Below are 14,106 nucleotides of genomic sequence, written 5' to 3' on the forward strand. Positions count from 1 at the left end.
AGGTTGAGATTTCAGTTTTTCTCTTTTTTTTTTTTTTTTAATGCTGGGAGCTGGGCATTGTAAGGGCATTTCTCTAAGTTTAAGTATGTAAGGAAGAAAAGGAAGAAAAAAAGAATCAAACAGTCCCGTTTCCATACTGGTGTCCATCACTGGCCTCAATGAAGCAAATGTAGAGGTTTTCCCAGCACTGTACTAGTCCTGACTCCCTTGCATGTGCTTTGGCAAAGACACATGCAGGAGTTCGGCTTTGGTGTGTCTGTACAGCACCAAGGTGACGTTTTAGCCTAAGCGGTCAGATATGTGTTTATCAACAGATCCCAGCCGTTAGAACCTTGCATCTCTTATTAATGAGTCTTGAAGGAAAAGTATAACCAATTTTGAAAAGTGTGCAAGAAAGATGTTATTACTTTCTGTTCAGAAGTTGATATCTGCTTGTTCCAATAGATTTATAAGTTGGAAGAAGAGAATTCTGATATAAGCCTTTTGCTGTTTTTTATGCTTCTGAAAAAAAAAAAAAAAGCAGAAATGGTGTACCAGCTCTTAGAAACATGGGGTGGGAGTGAGCTGTCCATTTTAAGAGAGAGTCTCCGGCATCTGTCTCCTGATTAGCATCAGCAATTAACAAAGAAAAGAAAAAAGTAAGTAAAAATAGGGAATCTATGAGAGGTAAAGAAAGGAAAGGAGGATTTGGTGTTCTGTCACTCTTGTGCCTGTACTCTTCCATAGAATCATAGAATATCTCAAGTTGGAAGGGACCCATAAGGATCATTGAGTCCAATTCCCTGCTCCTTGCAGAACTCCCTAAAGCTAAATCACATGACTAACAGCGTCATCCAGATGCTCCTTGAGCTCTGACAGGCTTGGTGCTGTGACTACTTCCCCGGGGAGCCTGTCCCATTGACCGACCACCCTCTCAATGAAGAACCTTTTCCTAACGTCCAACCTGATGCTGCAGTCATCCCATTTCCTCATGTCCCATCGCTGGTCACCAGAGACAGGAGATCAGCACCTCCCTCTCTGCTGCCCCCCTTGAGGAAGATGTTGACTGCGATGAGCTCACCCCTCAGCCTTCTCTTCCGCAAGCTGAACAAGCCAATTGACCTCAGCTGCTCCTTGTAAATTTTACCCTTGAGACCTTTCACCATCTTGGTCATCCTCATCTGGACACACTCCTATTGCTTGATGCTGAGTTTATGTTGAGGTGCCCAAAACTGCACACAGGACTCAAGGTGGGGTGCAGCAGTGGGACAGTCATCTTCCTTGACCAGCTAGCGATGCTGTGCTTGATTCACCCCAGGACACAGTTGGCTATCTTGGCTGCCAGGGCACACTGTTGACTCATATTCAACTTGCCAACAACCCAAACCCCCAGATCTCTTTCTGCAGGGCTGCTCTGCAGCCTCTTGTCCCCCAGTTTGTATGTATAACCAGGATTACCCTGTTCCAGGTGGAGAATCCAGCTCCCAGCTCTCTAGTCTGTCCACATCTCTCTGTAAGGCCTCTCCACAGCTCCTCCTATTTTAGTATCAACTCTGCTTTCTCCCAAACAGTCTTTCAGGAATAATGACGTGTTTAAATGTCGGGAAGATAAATGTGCACAAAACCATGGATACTAGCAAAAGAGGCAGAAGGAGTTTCTATGCTCAGAAGCTCTCTGGGTGATGAAGGAGCTTTTATCTTTGGTAGAGGAAAGGCTATGTGTGGGCTAAAGTAACTGGCATTATCAGTGGATTAAACATAGCACCAGAGAAAGCAGGAGTTTGTGCTGGAGTGAGGAGAATCTGCAGAACCAGTCTAGGAGAGAGGCTGCAGCTTTCACCTCCTTGAAATGAAGTAGCTTGGTACCCTTATTCTGCCTCCAGCATTATGTTTCCTGCAATGTTTTTTACCTGTATTTCTCACCTATTCTGTTACTTAGAGTGCTTCATCAGTGCTTGATATTCTTGCAGCTGAAAGGACTTTCTGCACAGTGCAGCTGAAGTTGAATACTATATTTCTTTATGGGAGAATTTGGAAGCTATCCCAGACTCTACATCTACCCATGTCTAATTTGCACTTCATAGACAGCCTGAAATAGGAGGCAGAGGGCACAGCAGTGGGCACAGTTAAAACATGACATCAGTGAGCTGCTTTCGTGTTCTGAAAAACAGCTGGGGTCAAACCCCAGTTCCTTGAACAAAGAGATTTCTGGCTGAGAGCCCTGTAAACAGAGGATCAAGCACCTGTGTTTGAGATGGAGCAGCTGTACATGTTTTGACTTATCCACTTAATTTAATGAAATTCACAGCCAAAGGGAGAAGTAATATTTTACAGTTTTCTTTTGCCCAACTTTCCTTTGCTTCTTGCTTTCCATGTGGCATGCAGTAAGTTAGGCAGAAGGTTCTGATTTCATAGCAGGACTGTGTTATGCTTCCATGTTGGAAATGGTAGGCTTAGACTTTTTTTGCCTTGGTGCGAGCAGATTTTCCTCAAGTAAATGATGATCACTAAAAATATTTTCTCTGTGTATCAAATGTCCCACCACTGTGAACTTCCAGCTGTGTGTGAACAAGGTAGAAAGCTTTTCGCAGTTTGACCAGGCAAGGGATGGAAGGAAAGATGCAGGGTCATCCTGTGGTTGCTGGCAAGGCGCTGGAGGCAAGGAAAAATTGGACAGCTTTCCCAGGGTCAGGCAGGACTCCAGGTCTGCGACAGCCAAAGAGACGGTCCAGGTCTTCTGAGTAAGAGCCAGCTGCCTTTAGATGTGCTAGCACCCTCTGCGTCCTTCAGACTTTGAGCCGTCTGCTGCCGTCACCTCAGCAGTGGAGGTGTGGGGATGAGCAAACAGGTGAGGAGAGGGGGGGGAATCTTTTGCTTAGGCAGATATAGTTACATTCTTCTCAGACAAGCTTTGTTTCAGAAACACTGTGGCATGCTAAAAGTTTAAATGGGGACAAAACCTCAAGCTCAAATTTGTGCGCTCAGAAGCCCTTTGCTTGTTAGGAGAGTTTTAAAGTGGAAGGGCCCAGGAATAAGGTGCCAGCCCTTGCTCAAAGTAGAGGGCTACTCTTGACTTCAGAGAACTGTGTGACATGAAGACTGCTCAGGATAAATGTGAAGGCCTTTCAGCAGTTCTTGTCTTTGTTCCTCCTCTTTGAAAGTATCTTTTACCCTAACTGCCTATGCTATACTGAGCTCTTCAACATCGATCTTTGTTTACAGTGAGCAGAGAAGAATCTCCCCGCTGTAAACAGTGTTATTCATATTAACATTTGAATTCAACTTAAAGGTTTGTGTTTTTTTCCATCTTCTCCTTGAAGCATTTAAATAGAAGATAAAAATCATCCTCGATAATCACAGGAGGCACAAACTCATGATACTTTCTGCAAAATGTTGGTGAGTTAGGCTTAGGAGGGAGTATATATTTATATCCTGAGTGTGAAAAACAATATATATCTTGCTCTGCTTGAAGACAAACTACACTTGAACGAAGAATTTCAGGTACATGTTCTTTTCCAAGTATAGCAACCTGTTGGTAGTCATGGATGTACTCAGGCTGTCCTGGTTTTCATCTACAAAAACCTTCATTGCCCCCAGAGCAGCAGTAGTGATGTAAGTTAGCTGGCTTTCTAACTTAATGCAGTTCAAAGTCCATTTCAGTTACAATACATATAAATCACTGTAGTTCGAGTAAAATCCACATTTTTAAGCTTGATTTTTATTCTTATTGCAGAATTTGTTGTGGGTGCATCTGTTTTGTTTAATTTCTCTTGCTGAGTGTCCTTTAGCTCTATCTTGTCCCCTAACCTTCTCTGTAACCCTTTTAATATTTGCCGTGACAACCACATAGTGTTGGTTTGACTGAACAGGTTGCCTGAGACTTGTTTCTTTAACCAAAGGCACCTTAATAGTTTATGCTCCTCGTGAACGCACTAGAATCAGAAATATTTCTGCTTTGAAATTTTTCATGCCGATATGAAAACTGGTTTACCACAAAAGCAAGAGGAAATGCATTGAAGTCTCCGCTTGCCCTTCCAGCCGTGCCCTTCTTGTAACTGCTCTGGGAGCTGGAAGTGGAGGCAGAAAACAGACTACTGAGGCTGCGCTCAAGTGTTACTCTTCTTGCACGTGCTGGCAAAGCATGCGGAATGTGTTGTGTATCACAGGTTTTTTTCTGGTCTTTTCATGTTGATAGCCATGTGGAGAATGTTAAGTCTTTTTGTTGTTGAAGTCTGATTTAACAGCCACTGAATTGGCATACATTTCCTAGCAATCAGGGAAGATACAGTGCTGTAAAACTCCTTCCTCGAGTTTCCGTGGAGGGAAGCTGGTGGGCAGTGTAGTCCCTGCTAGTTCTTCATCCAGGTCTGTATCTGCTCCTTCTCAGCTCGAAGAAACTGTTTTGTTGCTCTTCTAAAAGTCTTGGGGCTGAGAGTAAACAGGGGTGATTAAAAAGTAGTCGGCATCTTTAGGCTACACCATTCCCTCCCCAAATACATTCCAAAACTGTTTGCAGACCTGAACAGTTCTGCAGGAGCAACACTGAAGACCAGAGCCTGCTTTAATCACATCCTAACCTACAGGAGATTTAAATGTTTGTTTTGCACTTAACTGGAACATACCCTGTTCGATCACAGAAGGTAAAAGTTACAGCTGAATACGTCTTCACAAAATGGTCAGAGTATGAAATTGCACTGTTTAGCATTTCTTCTCAGATTTCTGAAGCTGCTCAAAGCAGCCTGCAAGTTCCCATTTGGCCATTTTATCAGACTTATAAAACAGGCAAAGAAGTGGAGACTTGACGTTTTTGTAGGAAGCCTGGTAAGGAGATGGAATACCTTTTATATGTAATATTTTTTTCTTTTCCCTTTCATTGATGCTTGCTTGAGGTTGAAAGTCATAAGAAAATTCAGAGTGAATTGTTTCTCCCCTTTCCCTTCCTTCTGTGTACATTTAAGTGGATTTGCTTTGAAACGTTATTTCACAAGGCAGACGTGAATGTTTATATCCTTTTGTGTAGTGGTCCACAAGTCATAAAATTGCTTTGAAAAGTCACAGGTCCAGATACCTTGTTTAGTCAATTCTATGCATCAGTTTATTCCAGTTGAGAAACTGCCTTGCTGACTTAGTTGCACTACCATGTGATTTTGGCTTTATTGTCTGGCCGTTTTTTGGGTTGCCAACACACAGAATGTATGCGCAGACATTTACAGAGTGGCTTACACATTTATCCTCGTTCATCTGCTTTGAAACAACTGGGAACAGTGCACCTTGAAGACCTGCAGGCTCACCCAATTCAGAGGGCCAGGAGATGATGAGGTGAGACGAAGTGTTCAGAGGTGGTTAATGTTAATGCTTGTGGGAGCAGTTGATACTGATGAACATCATAGCTGTCCACCAGGCCACAAGCGTTTGAGTGTGGATATTCTGTAGTGTTGTGCGGTTGCGCGTGGTTAATTTCTCATGCTTGTCCTTAAGAGCCTATTATTTAGTCTGGGGAAAGAGGCGTGGCAGAACTCCAGTTTGAAAAGCACACATGTGTATTTATAGAGGAATTTCATGGCTGGATAGTTAATAAGCTCTCTAAGTAGAGGGAGCAAAAGCTTTAGGCTGGGAGAGGAAAAGGTGTCCTAAAACTGATGGAAAGGCTGGAGGGTGATCCACAGCCTCCCTTCTGAATGGGCATAGGGCCAGGGTCTGGAGTGGATGAGGCCCTGGTACCTGGGACTAAATACCTTTGTATGCCAGACCACATTTAATGTTTCTATCCAACTCAGAAATACAATAGAAATGAGAAACAGAGCCTTACCTCTAATCTTATTTCAACGTTCTGCTAAACAGTAAGGCCATCTGGAACGCCTGGCTTGGTAAATGACATATCAGCGAAAGTGATAAGGAAATGCTAGATCTAAATGCTCAAACAATTTCGGAGCCCTGCTTCTCTGCAACAGGCAGTTCTTCAGCATCCTCGTGATACAATTCCTAAGTGCTAAAGCCAGCACCGGGGCAGATCCTCACCCCAAAGCCAGCTGTCTAAAATACAACTAAAAGGCTGCCCAGCCTTTTCCTGCCGGGTGAGGCAGGTCTCTTGGGAGGCACACTGCACGAAGAAGGCTAGAGCTGCCCCCTCCACGCTGACATGCAGGAGCTCAATGGCCTGGTCTCGCCTTCCCTCATTTCACTTCATGGTAACAGTTAATGCAGAAGCAGCTCGTCACACAGCAGACAAGCTGCCCCTGAGCTTTAGGCGAAGGTTTCGGTTGCTGGCTTGGTCACAGGAGGCATAGGATGTCCTTGGGGCAGCTCAGTCCATCTGCAGTGCCGTCAAGCTGCCTTCAGCCAGCCCGTCGGGGTGCTCCAGAGCTGCCCCATGTTCACTCCCTCTTTACAGAACTTCAAATAAATCAGCCTTTATGAGAGAAAGTGGCAAAAACTGGAGCAAAATGCTATTCCAAGTGGTTGATTTTCTTTGCCTCAGAGAGCAGCTGAGTTTGCATCAAGTCCAGCAGGGACTCTGCTGGATCCAGCTTCTCTGATAAATCAGACAAATGACCTTTATTAGTGTGTGTAGGACTTGGGGGGGGGGACGACGACAACGACGTGGTGATGACTATGAACTGATTTTAAAGCCTTTATACAGATCCACTGTCATCCTCTCCATTACCAAGATCTCTCTAAATGAGAGGGGTACATATGAGAGACCATGAAAGAACATACATTTTAAAATATCACTTAGAGGCCCACTGCAAGGCCTGGTTGGCAACAAACTCACGTTTCCTTTTTTGTTTGCAAATGTGCATCATTTTAGCCAGAAATGTTCTGGCCAAATTCTTCTGTGTTTACTCCCGTAATAGAGCCCTTCTCTCTACAAAAGGCAGTAAGAGAGGACAGAATTTGACCCATTCTCTGAATCTTCCTTTAACAAGTAAAGAACCGTGGTTATTAATTTCAGTTTTTTACTGTGTACTCGCCCTAGGTACCAATACCATTCTGGGCTGTATACAGCCAGGCTGAAATGCTTTTAGTAAATTTATTTGGAAAGGACTAATGCACCCTTCTTGCCAAACATCTGTTAAATTGAAGGAAAATGTTTTCCTGCAGCTTCTAGGCCTGGTTGGTTTTTTTTTGTTTGTTTGTTTTTTTAAGAAAGAGGATATCTACTGTTTGTGTTTTTGTGCTTTCAGCTCTTCCCATACCCCTCCCTGGATGGGATCCCACTAAAAGAGCTGGTTTGCTGTGCTGTGGGCTCGGCGCCATTCCATTACGATTCTGTGTCCCTGGATGAAAATGTAAAGCTTTGTGTAGCACAGGTGGCCTTGACAAAAAGGGAGAAAAACATGCCTGAAAATCCTTAAACTGGTCTGTGTGTCCATTCTTCCCCCTGCTCTGCCTTTTGAACGTTCTGAAGTCAGAATTTTAGGATATTGAAATCTACTGGCTAATATTGGTTAAATGTTGACTTTTACAGAGAGATTCTCACTTCAGGCTAGTCTAGAGTAGGAAAGTACTTCTTTTGATTACAGGTTACAATTGTGTATATAGCAAACTTTTCAAAATGCTTTTAGTTATAGCCACATTTATAGCTCTATTTTGAGGCCAAAATGAATGTTGAATTGCCGATGTACGACTGATAGAAGTCCCAGTATGTTGTCTGAGGTTTCCCTTGCATCTTGGGAAGTGTTGTATTCATGTTCTGAGCAGCTCATAGTTTGACTGTTGTGGACTGTTTTGATTACTCGATAGTGTAAGTATATAATATATATTTTATAATTACATCAGTGCTAGATAGAGTTCCTAGTTCAACAGTATTATTACAGCATTTGACATATCACCCACAGAAAACCAGGGTTTTTTTGTTCAGGTTGCTACTGGATTATGGAGGCAGGGTTAGCAGTGACTGAACTATATCTGTGGAAGTGCAGTGTTTGTATTCCTGTATCAGGTGTGATGCTTTTAGAACAGGCTGTTTGTTTTTCAAGAAGCTCACAGTCATACTGACACTAGCAAGCTTTTGTCTTTTTTAGTGCATGTACTTCTGAAGCATTTCTGCTCCATCCAGTCCCATAAGAGAGTATCCCTAGGCTTCCAGCCTACTAAATTGCTTCACAGGGCTGGTGTAAATATTAAATAAAAATATTTACGTGAATTCTGGTCAGAAAATAGTTCTAGGCTATTGTCAGCCTTCATGACATGTCAGTTTTGTGGAAAAAAAATAATTACAGGCTGGTGCTTTAATACTGAAAGTATTTTCAGTTTTTAGAAACTGAAGAAAGATAATTGTGGGTTGGGCAAAACTGGTAGGTTAAGTGGAGTTTTTGTCAGCTGTTAGGGAAAAACCACAGATGTGCATAATTATTTTAGGGGGTTTTGATCTTCATTCTGCAATGCTCGCAAAACAAGTAAAAAAAAAAATTTTTTTCCAAGGCGGGGGGGAGAAAACAATTTTGACTCATTCTGTTACTTAATGAATCACTTTGAGCGTTTAATATCATAAACTTTAAGTGGCTGCTCAAGGTAAGAGCAAAAATTCAGGCAGTCCTCTTGTTTTCCATGGTTTTCCTGCATACAATAAATGATGCATGTAGGTATGCTCTAGGGCCTGTCAGTAAGCAAGAAGCTTTCCTGGAGGGTCCTGCATATGCTAACCTGTTACATATTCCCATTAGGGACTGTGATGAGTGATTATTTCTCTCTCAATTACTGGTTCTCACCCTGTCTTTTTTCTCTTGCTCATCACTGCACTTTATTCTCTTCTCCTTTTTCCTCCTACAGAAGAAGTGGTGGAAGGAAAAAGTGCCATTCTCATAGGCATGAGCCAGTGGAACTCAAACGACCTTGTTGAGCAGATAGAGACGATTGGGAAGCTGGAAGAAAATCAAGGTAATGTTTAGCTTGCCTTTACTTATTTATTTAAAGTTACCAAGAAAATCTGAGTACTGAAGCAATTAGTTGTCAGATATTGTGTAAATACTCAACAGAAATATAATTTACAGCATCCATAGTTAAGATTTACATAGACATGTAAGTATTTTACTGTTGGGAAGTTAATTGCAGTGATCTCTTTCAGGAGGAAACTACTTCTCTGGCAGGCCAGGTAATAGAAATTTATTGACTTCAGTGGGAAGTCAGTGTTGGGCTCAGCTCGACAACTATGAGATAGATTACAAGACCACAACTTATGTTTTAAGTGTTTCCTGTAATCAACATATATGAGAGACTTGTTGGTCATTGTCATTGGGTTATTTTGATCCTTAAAGTCAGCAAAACATTCTCTGGAATTTTCAAGGGGACACATACTTTCAGGAGTACCTGAGGCCAGTTTTAGGTACACATTTAGGTTAACTGTGTGCCACTGAAATGAGTGGGAAATGGGCACTGGTACACCAATAAAAATCTAGGACCTAGGACAAAAGCCTAAGCAGTCTTCCTTTAATTGTTACTTTGGCTCCTAAATTGCCTGGTTGTTTGAAGGTTAAAATTACCTCATTGACTTTAGGGAGAGAGAAGGACCGAACTTCCTTACCCATCAATGGTATCAGGCTCGCGTATAATGGTGCTTTTTAATTAATCCAGCTTTTTAAAGAATTTTTTGGATTTGTCCATTGTAAGAGCCTTTTCACAATGCTTTTCTTTATGGATTTGCTACATGTAGTCAATCCTGAAGATAGCTGTGAACAGGTCTATTTTAGTGTACAGGTATATAAAAGTAACCTTTATCTGAGTCACAAACTTCTGGATTACCTACCATGAGAATGATTTATTTTGATAGTATTTAAGTGACAGGTAGACACAATACACACAGTGTATTTACACTTGTTAAATAGGTAATTAGAGAAGAAAGAACTTTTCTGTTTTGCATTTGCTCTTTACAAGCAAGGCCTTATCAAGGCCTCACGTTGCTTGGTAACTTCATTTGGAGTCAGAGATTCAACAGCAATTTGCAAGAGATACTGTATGTGTTGTAAATATGCTATTTTCTGTTCTACAAAGATTTAATTAATGCAGTATTGTATCAAATATGAGTTAGTCTTCTAAATGACTTGCCAAGAACCAGCTCTTCTTGCATTCTTGCAGATATTTCTCTTTCTTCCAGGGCTGGTGAAGACTTAGAATGCTTATTCCCCTTTTAGCACCCGTAATATGAGGATGGTTTTGGTTGGTTCTTTTCGTAGCACCCTTTGTCTTGGGCACTAAGGGAATAGTTGTAAGAGACTGTTTTTAAGCGTTTCTGCTGTTAAGAAACAAGGCTGGTAAAAAGATTGTTTGCATTATGCAGTTGAATAGCTGCAGCAAAGAGAATGTGAGACCCAGGATTGCATGGAAGATCTGTGCAGAAACAAATGAAGCAGTCCCCTAAGTTAGTCCATCCTTTTTCATACAAAGGGTTTCTATTTTCATTTAATCTAATTCTCTGATGTTTTATAAAAGAAACATTCTCTTCTTTTACTTAATTCCTGTTCAAACACAGCTGTTAGAAGAGGCGTTAGAGCCAGTGTACCTCACTCAAGGCATTTGATGAATTGGCCTGTATGTAAGTTGCATCTACATTCTGTTATTGCTTCATGTACGCTGGAAGAGAACTGTGGCTTTTAGGTAGTGGTTCATTGTGCTGATTCTGACTGTTCTTGGATAGAAATGTCCGGCAAGGACTGAGGCTGTTAAGAACTGGCCTAGCACAAGTCTGAGCCAGTATTACGTGTACCATATCTCGTTATGCCAGAGTGTGATTTCACTGCCTCAGTAACACAAAGTGGATTTCTGGCTGCAATGTGCACTGCCAGTTAGACATTTTCCCTGATGCACCCCTACTAAACACATCAGATTTCTGAATAGGTGAGGCTATTACATGCATTTCCTTATTTCTTCTGCCACCTTTATACTCTCAGATTTAGTCCTATTGGTTAGATACTTGGTGGGTTTTTTTAAATTGTTTTTTCCTTTTTAACCTTACATGTGCTCATCTGTATCTTATCTTCATGGAATTATCTGCCAAATGCTGATAGGTTGTATTGCGGTGGTGTTAGTGCAGATAACTGTACAGTGCTTTTGTTACAGCTTAACAAGACTGAATAGTGTTACTGATTCAGCAATTTTAGAAAAGTCTGTGATTAGCAACCACAAGATACAAATGATAAAGGCAAAGAGGGAAGGGGGAGGAGGATGTTTGAAGGAAGGCTTACGTTGTCTTTTGTGCCACAGTAGAAAGATATTTCAGCCTTAGCCCAATTGTTTATAGTCAAAAGATAGGTAAAGCTGGATTCTCTCTTTTAAAAACATTATGTAGAAAAGAGAAAGATGTCCTTTATGGCTTCTTTCCCAGGGTGCTTCAGCTGTTCAATGGAAAGATGTGAGGATTATGTTCTGCTGATTCAGGGAAACTCCCCACCACCAACACTGGATTTACTTACTACTCTGAGAATGGGGACTTCATTGGCTTTGATTGCAGAGAGCTTTGTTACAATTCAGTCGCTCTCTAGGGCCAGTAGTTTTCCCAGGTGCCTGTGCAGAGAGCAGACCGCTCATTCTTTTTCATGGTTTAATAAATTGATTAATAAGGCACATAATTATGGGCTCTTCCAAAAAATGAAGATGTATGAGAAGATACAGCATGCTCTGGGCAGAGCTGAAGACCAACTGGATGCTACTTAAGTAATGCTACAGTTCTGTTGTGAGACAGACAAGGTCCTCAGCAACTTCATAAATGGCAAGTATATAATTTAACTCAATCACTGATTCTCAGTTAAGTACAACTGAGAGCACTTGACCAGAACAACCTTTCTCATCAGAGGTAGCAATAAGTCTTTGGGGGAAAACTTGCAGCAGCATTTAAATTTATTAAGTTTTCATTACAGAAAATAACACAAACAGCAATCAAGCTGAATTAGAAACTCATACGGCTGCATAAATTATGTTGATGCAGATGCCTTCCCTGTTGTGGAACAAAAGCATTTTCACACATTGTGGTCATGCATTTAAATTCACTTCTGGTGCAAAGTATCAGTCCCTTACGTTAAGGAAAATTGCATGTACTGAGCACTAGGAATAAACTCAGCCTGTTGGATTTCAGTGTCTTGCATTTCCTCCAGCTACCTTGAGTTCATATTGTAAGGTTGAGGTTGTTGGTTTGTTTTTGTACGCTTGACACAGCACAGTGAAAGTGAAGACGTCTTTGCAAATACAGCAAAGACTATTTATGTTTTGTTATTTGAGTTTCGTTATAGCGGGAGATGAGGCTACTATACATTTTAACTGGCAAACCAGGCAAATCCTTGTCACAGAAAAAAATGTAATTCAATCCAAGCTAGTCATTGACATGTACATTTAAACCTCTGTCAGCATTTCAAAGGGTGAAATCCTGGTGGAAAAAATGCCATAGCTGGATTAGACATTACCTGTGAGGTCAAAACATGTTTGTTTGAGACCAAACCTGCATAAAACTTAAACTAAGGTCACATGAATAGTAGGGTTGTCCTCTCTCCCTCAGTTGCCCATCTTTTGTTGTATTTGCCCTTTTTGAAATGTGGACTTGAAAGCTGGAAAGTGTTGTAAGAGTTTAACATACCATTTCTTTTTTCTCTTCTCTCACACACACAAAGTATGAGAGAATCCAGAAGCATCTGAAATGGGTGAAGAACCTGAGCTCCACAGGGAGATAAGTGCTTGCTGTCGCAGTTGGAGATCAGCAGTCCTGCTATGATTTAGTCTCCATACACAAACAGCAGGCTTTATTGCTCTTCACCCTTCATTTTATCACCTCCTTTCCCCCTGTCCCCCTGTCCATCTTCTTTTTCTAAAGAGTAGAAGAAACTTGCAGCTGTCAGGGAATAGGCAATGCAGTTCAGTGCCAATATGGGCTTTGCCAGCTGGCCAGCATCACCCATCCATGAACGTGAATCAGCTCTAATAACATTGAACTGCAGTGAGAAAAAGGTTGTGTTGTTCTGCAGCTTTGGTAGATCAGATTGCCTGTCCTGAGCTTTTGTCTGTGGCTCCCTGGTTTTGTGCCTGCCCTCAGTGAGCCAGCAACCACTGCTGGACAACTCTGATTTCTGGCCATCATGCCAGAAATGCCAGAGAGGTTTCTGCTAGGCAAAAGTTGCAAGACTTTGCTTTTCTTGCACTGCCTTCTTTCACTGAGAGATGATGTAGAAGTTGTCTGGAAAGGAGAAAGGTCTTCTGTACTATATACTGCAGGTGTCGTGCAGCAAGGAATTCTCTTATTCCACCTATAGCTGACCTTGGTACAATTGTGGAAAATTTTCACAATGGCCTAGGTGCTTGCATGATGATCGTACAAGCGGTGGAGCTGACCAACGAAGGTATGCATCCTTTTCACGACCACAGTAACGTTCCTTTCGCTGCAGGCTGTACTCCTGCTGCTATTTCTTGGTACAGTGAAATACTCCAACCAGGGCTGACTGGTCGTGGCAAGATGGGAAAGGCAGCTGTGCTGAAATGGAGTGGCCTGTTTAACATTTCCTATTTACTGTTTGTTTTCTCCGAATTTTGTTTGGAGAAACAAAAAAAGAGTTTTGTTCAAGCCTCTGAATGGCTCTAGCATTGAGGTACTGCTGTCTCTCGGTGCAGTCGTCATCGCTACGTGTTGCAGTTAATTGGTAGGGATTTTTATTTGCTGAGCTCTCTGCTACCCTCTAACTGCTGACTGTCTCTCTTCTGCAAGAAAAGCAAGCAAGAACAGTGTGAGTGTATACAATTTAAAAATTGCTTTGCAGAAAAACATTTGTCTGGAGACTGCTGAAGGCATCCAAACTCTCTGTTCAGTAAGGACTGTGGGCTCTTGTTGCTTGTGCTGCTACTCACCATTCCTTTCTGTTATTTCTTCCATCTGTTTTTCCTGTCAGTGGCATTTTTTAACACAACTGGTTCCCTTTTGAACAAAAGGTGAGCGACTTGCCTTTTGACAGACATCGGTCTCTTTTCCTCTTGCCCAGGGGCTTAATTTTTCATTGTCTGTTGTTTAGCTCTGTGCTTTTTATAAAACAAAAACAATCCTTAGAAACCATAAGAGCAGTGGATTTCTAAGCTCATTGGTAGCTTTTATGATTCAAGTGAGTTTTAGGACTGTGCTGTCCCTGGGCTGCTGCAAAGCAGTTTAGATGTGAAAAC

General features: G+C 41.8%; 1 protein-coding gene across 3 annotated transcripts in view; it reads left to right on the plus strand.

The window, feature by feature from the left end:
- The window catches only part of PITPNM3 (PITPNM family member 3), a 143,062-nt gene that overhangs the window by 39,565 nt on the left and 89,391 nt on the right, over positions 1-14,106 (plus strand). For all 3 annotated transcript variants that reach the window (XM_064468278.1, XM_064468276.1, XM_064468277.1), the window contains exon 3: positions 8,752-8,859. In XM_064468278.1, the coding sequence (XP_064324348.1) occupies positions 8,752-8,859 (108 nt within the window). The remainder of the gene's footprint in view (positions 1-8,751; positions 8,860-14,106) is intronic.

Source organism: Phalacrocorax carbo, chromosome 17 (genome assembly GCF_963921805.1).
Source record: "Phalacrocorax carbo chromosome 17, bPhaCar2.1, whole genome shotgun sequence".
NCBI lineage: Eukaryota > Metazoa > Chordata > Aves > Suliformes > Phalacrocoracidae > Phalacrocorax > Phalacrocorax carbo.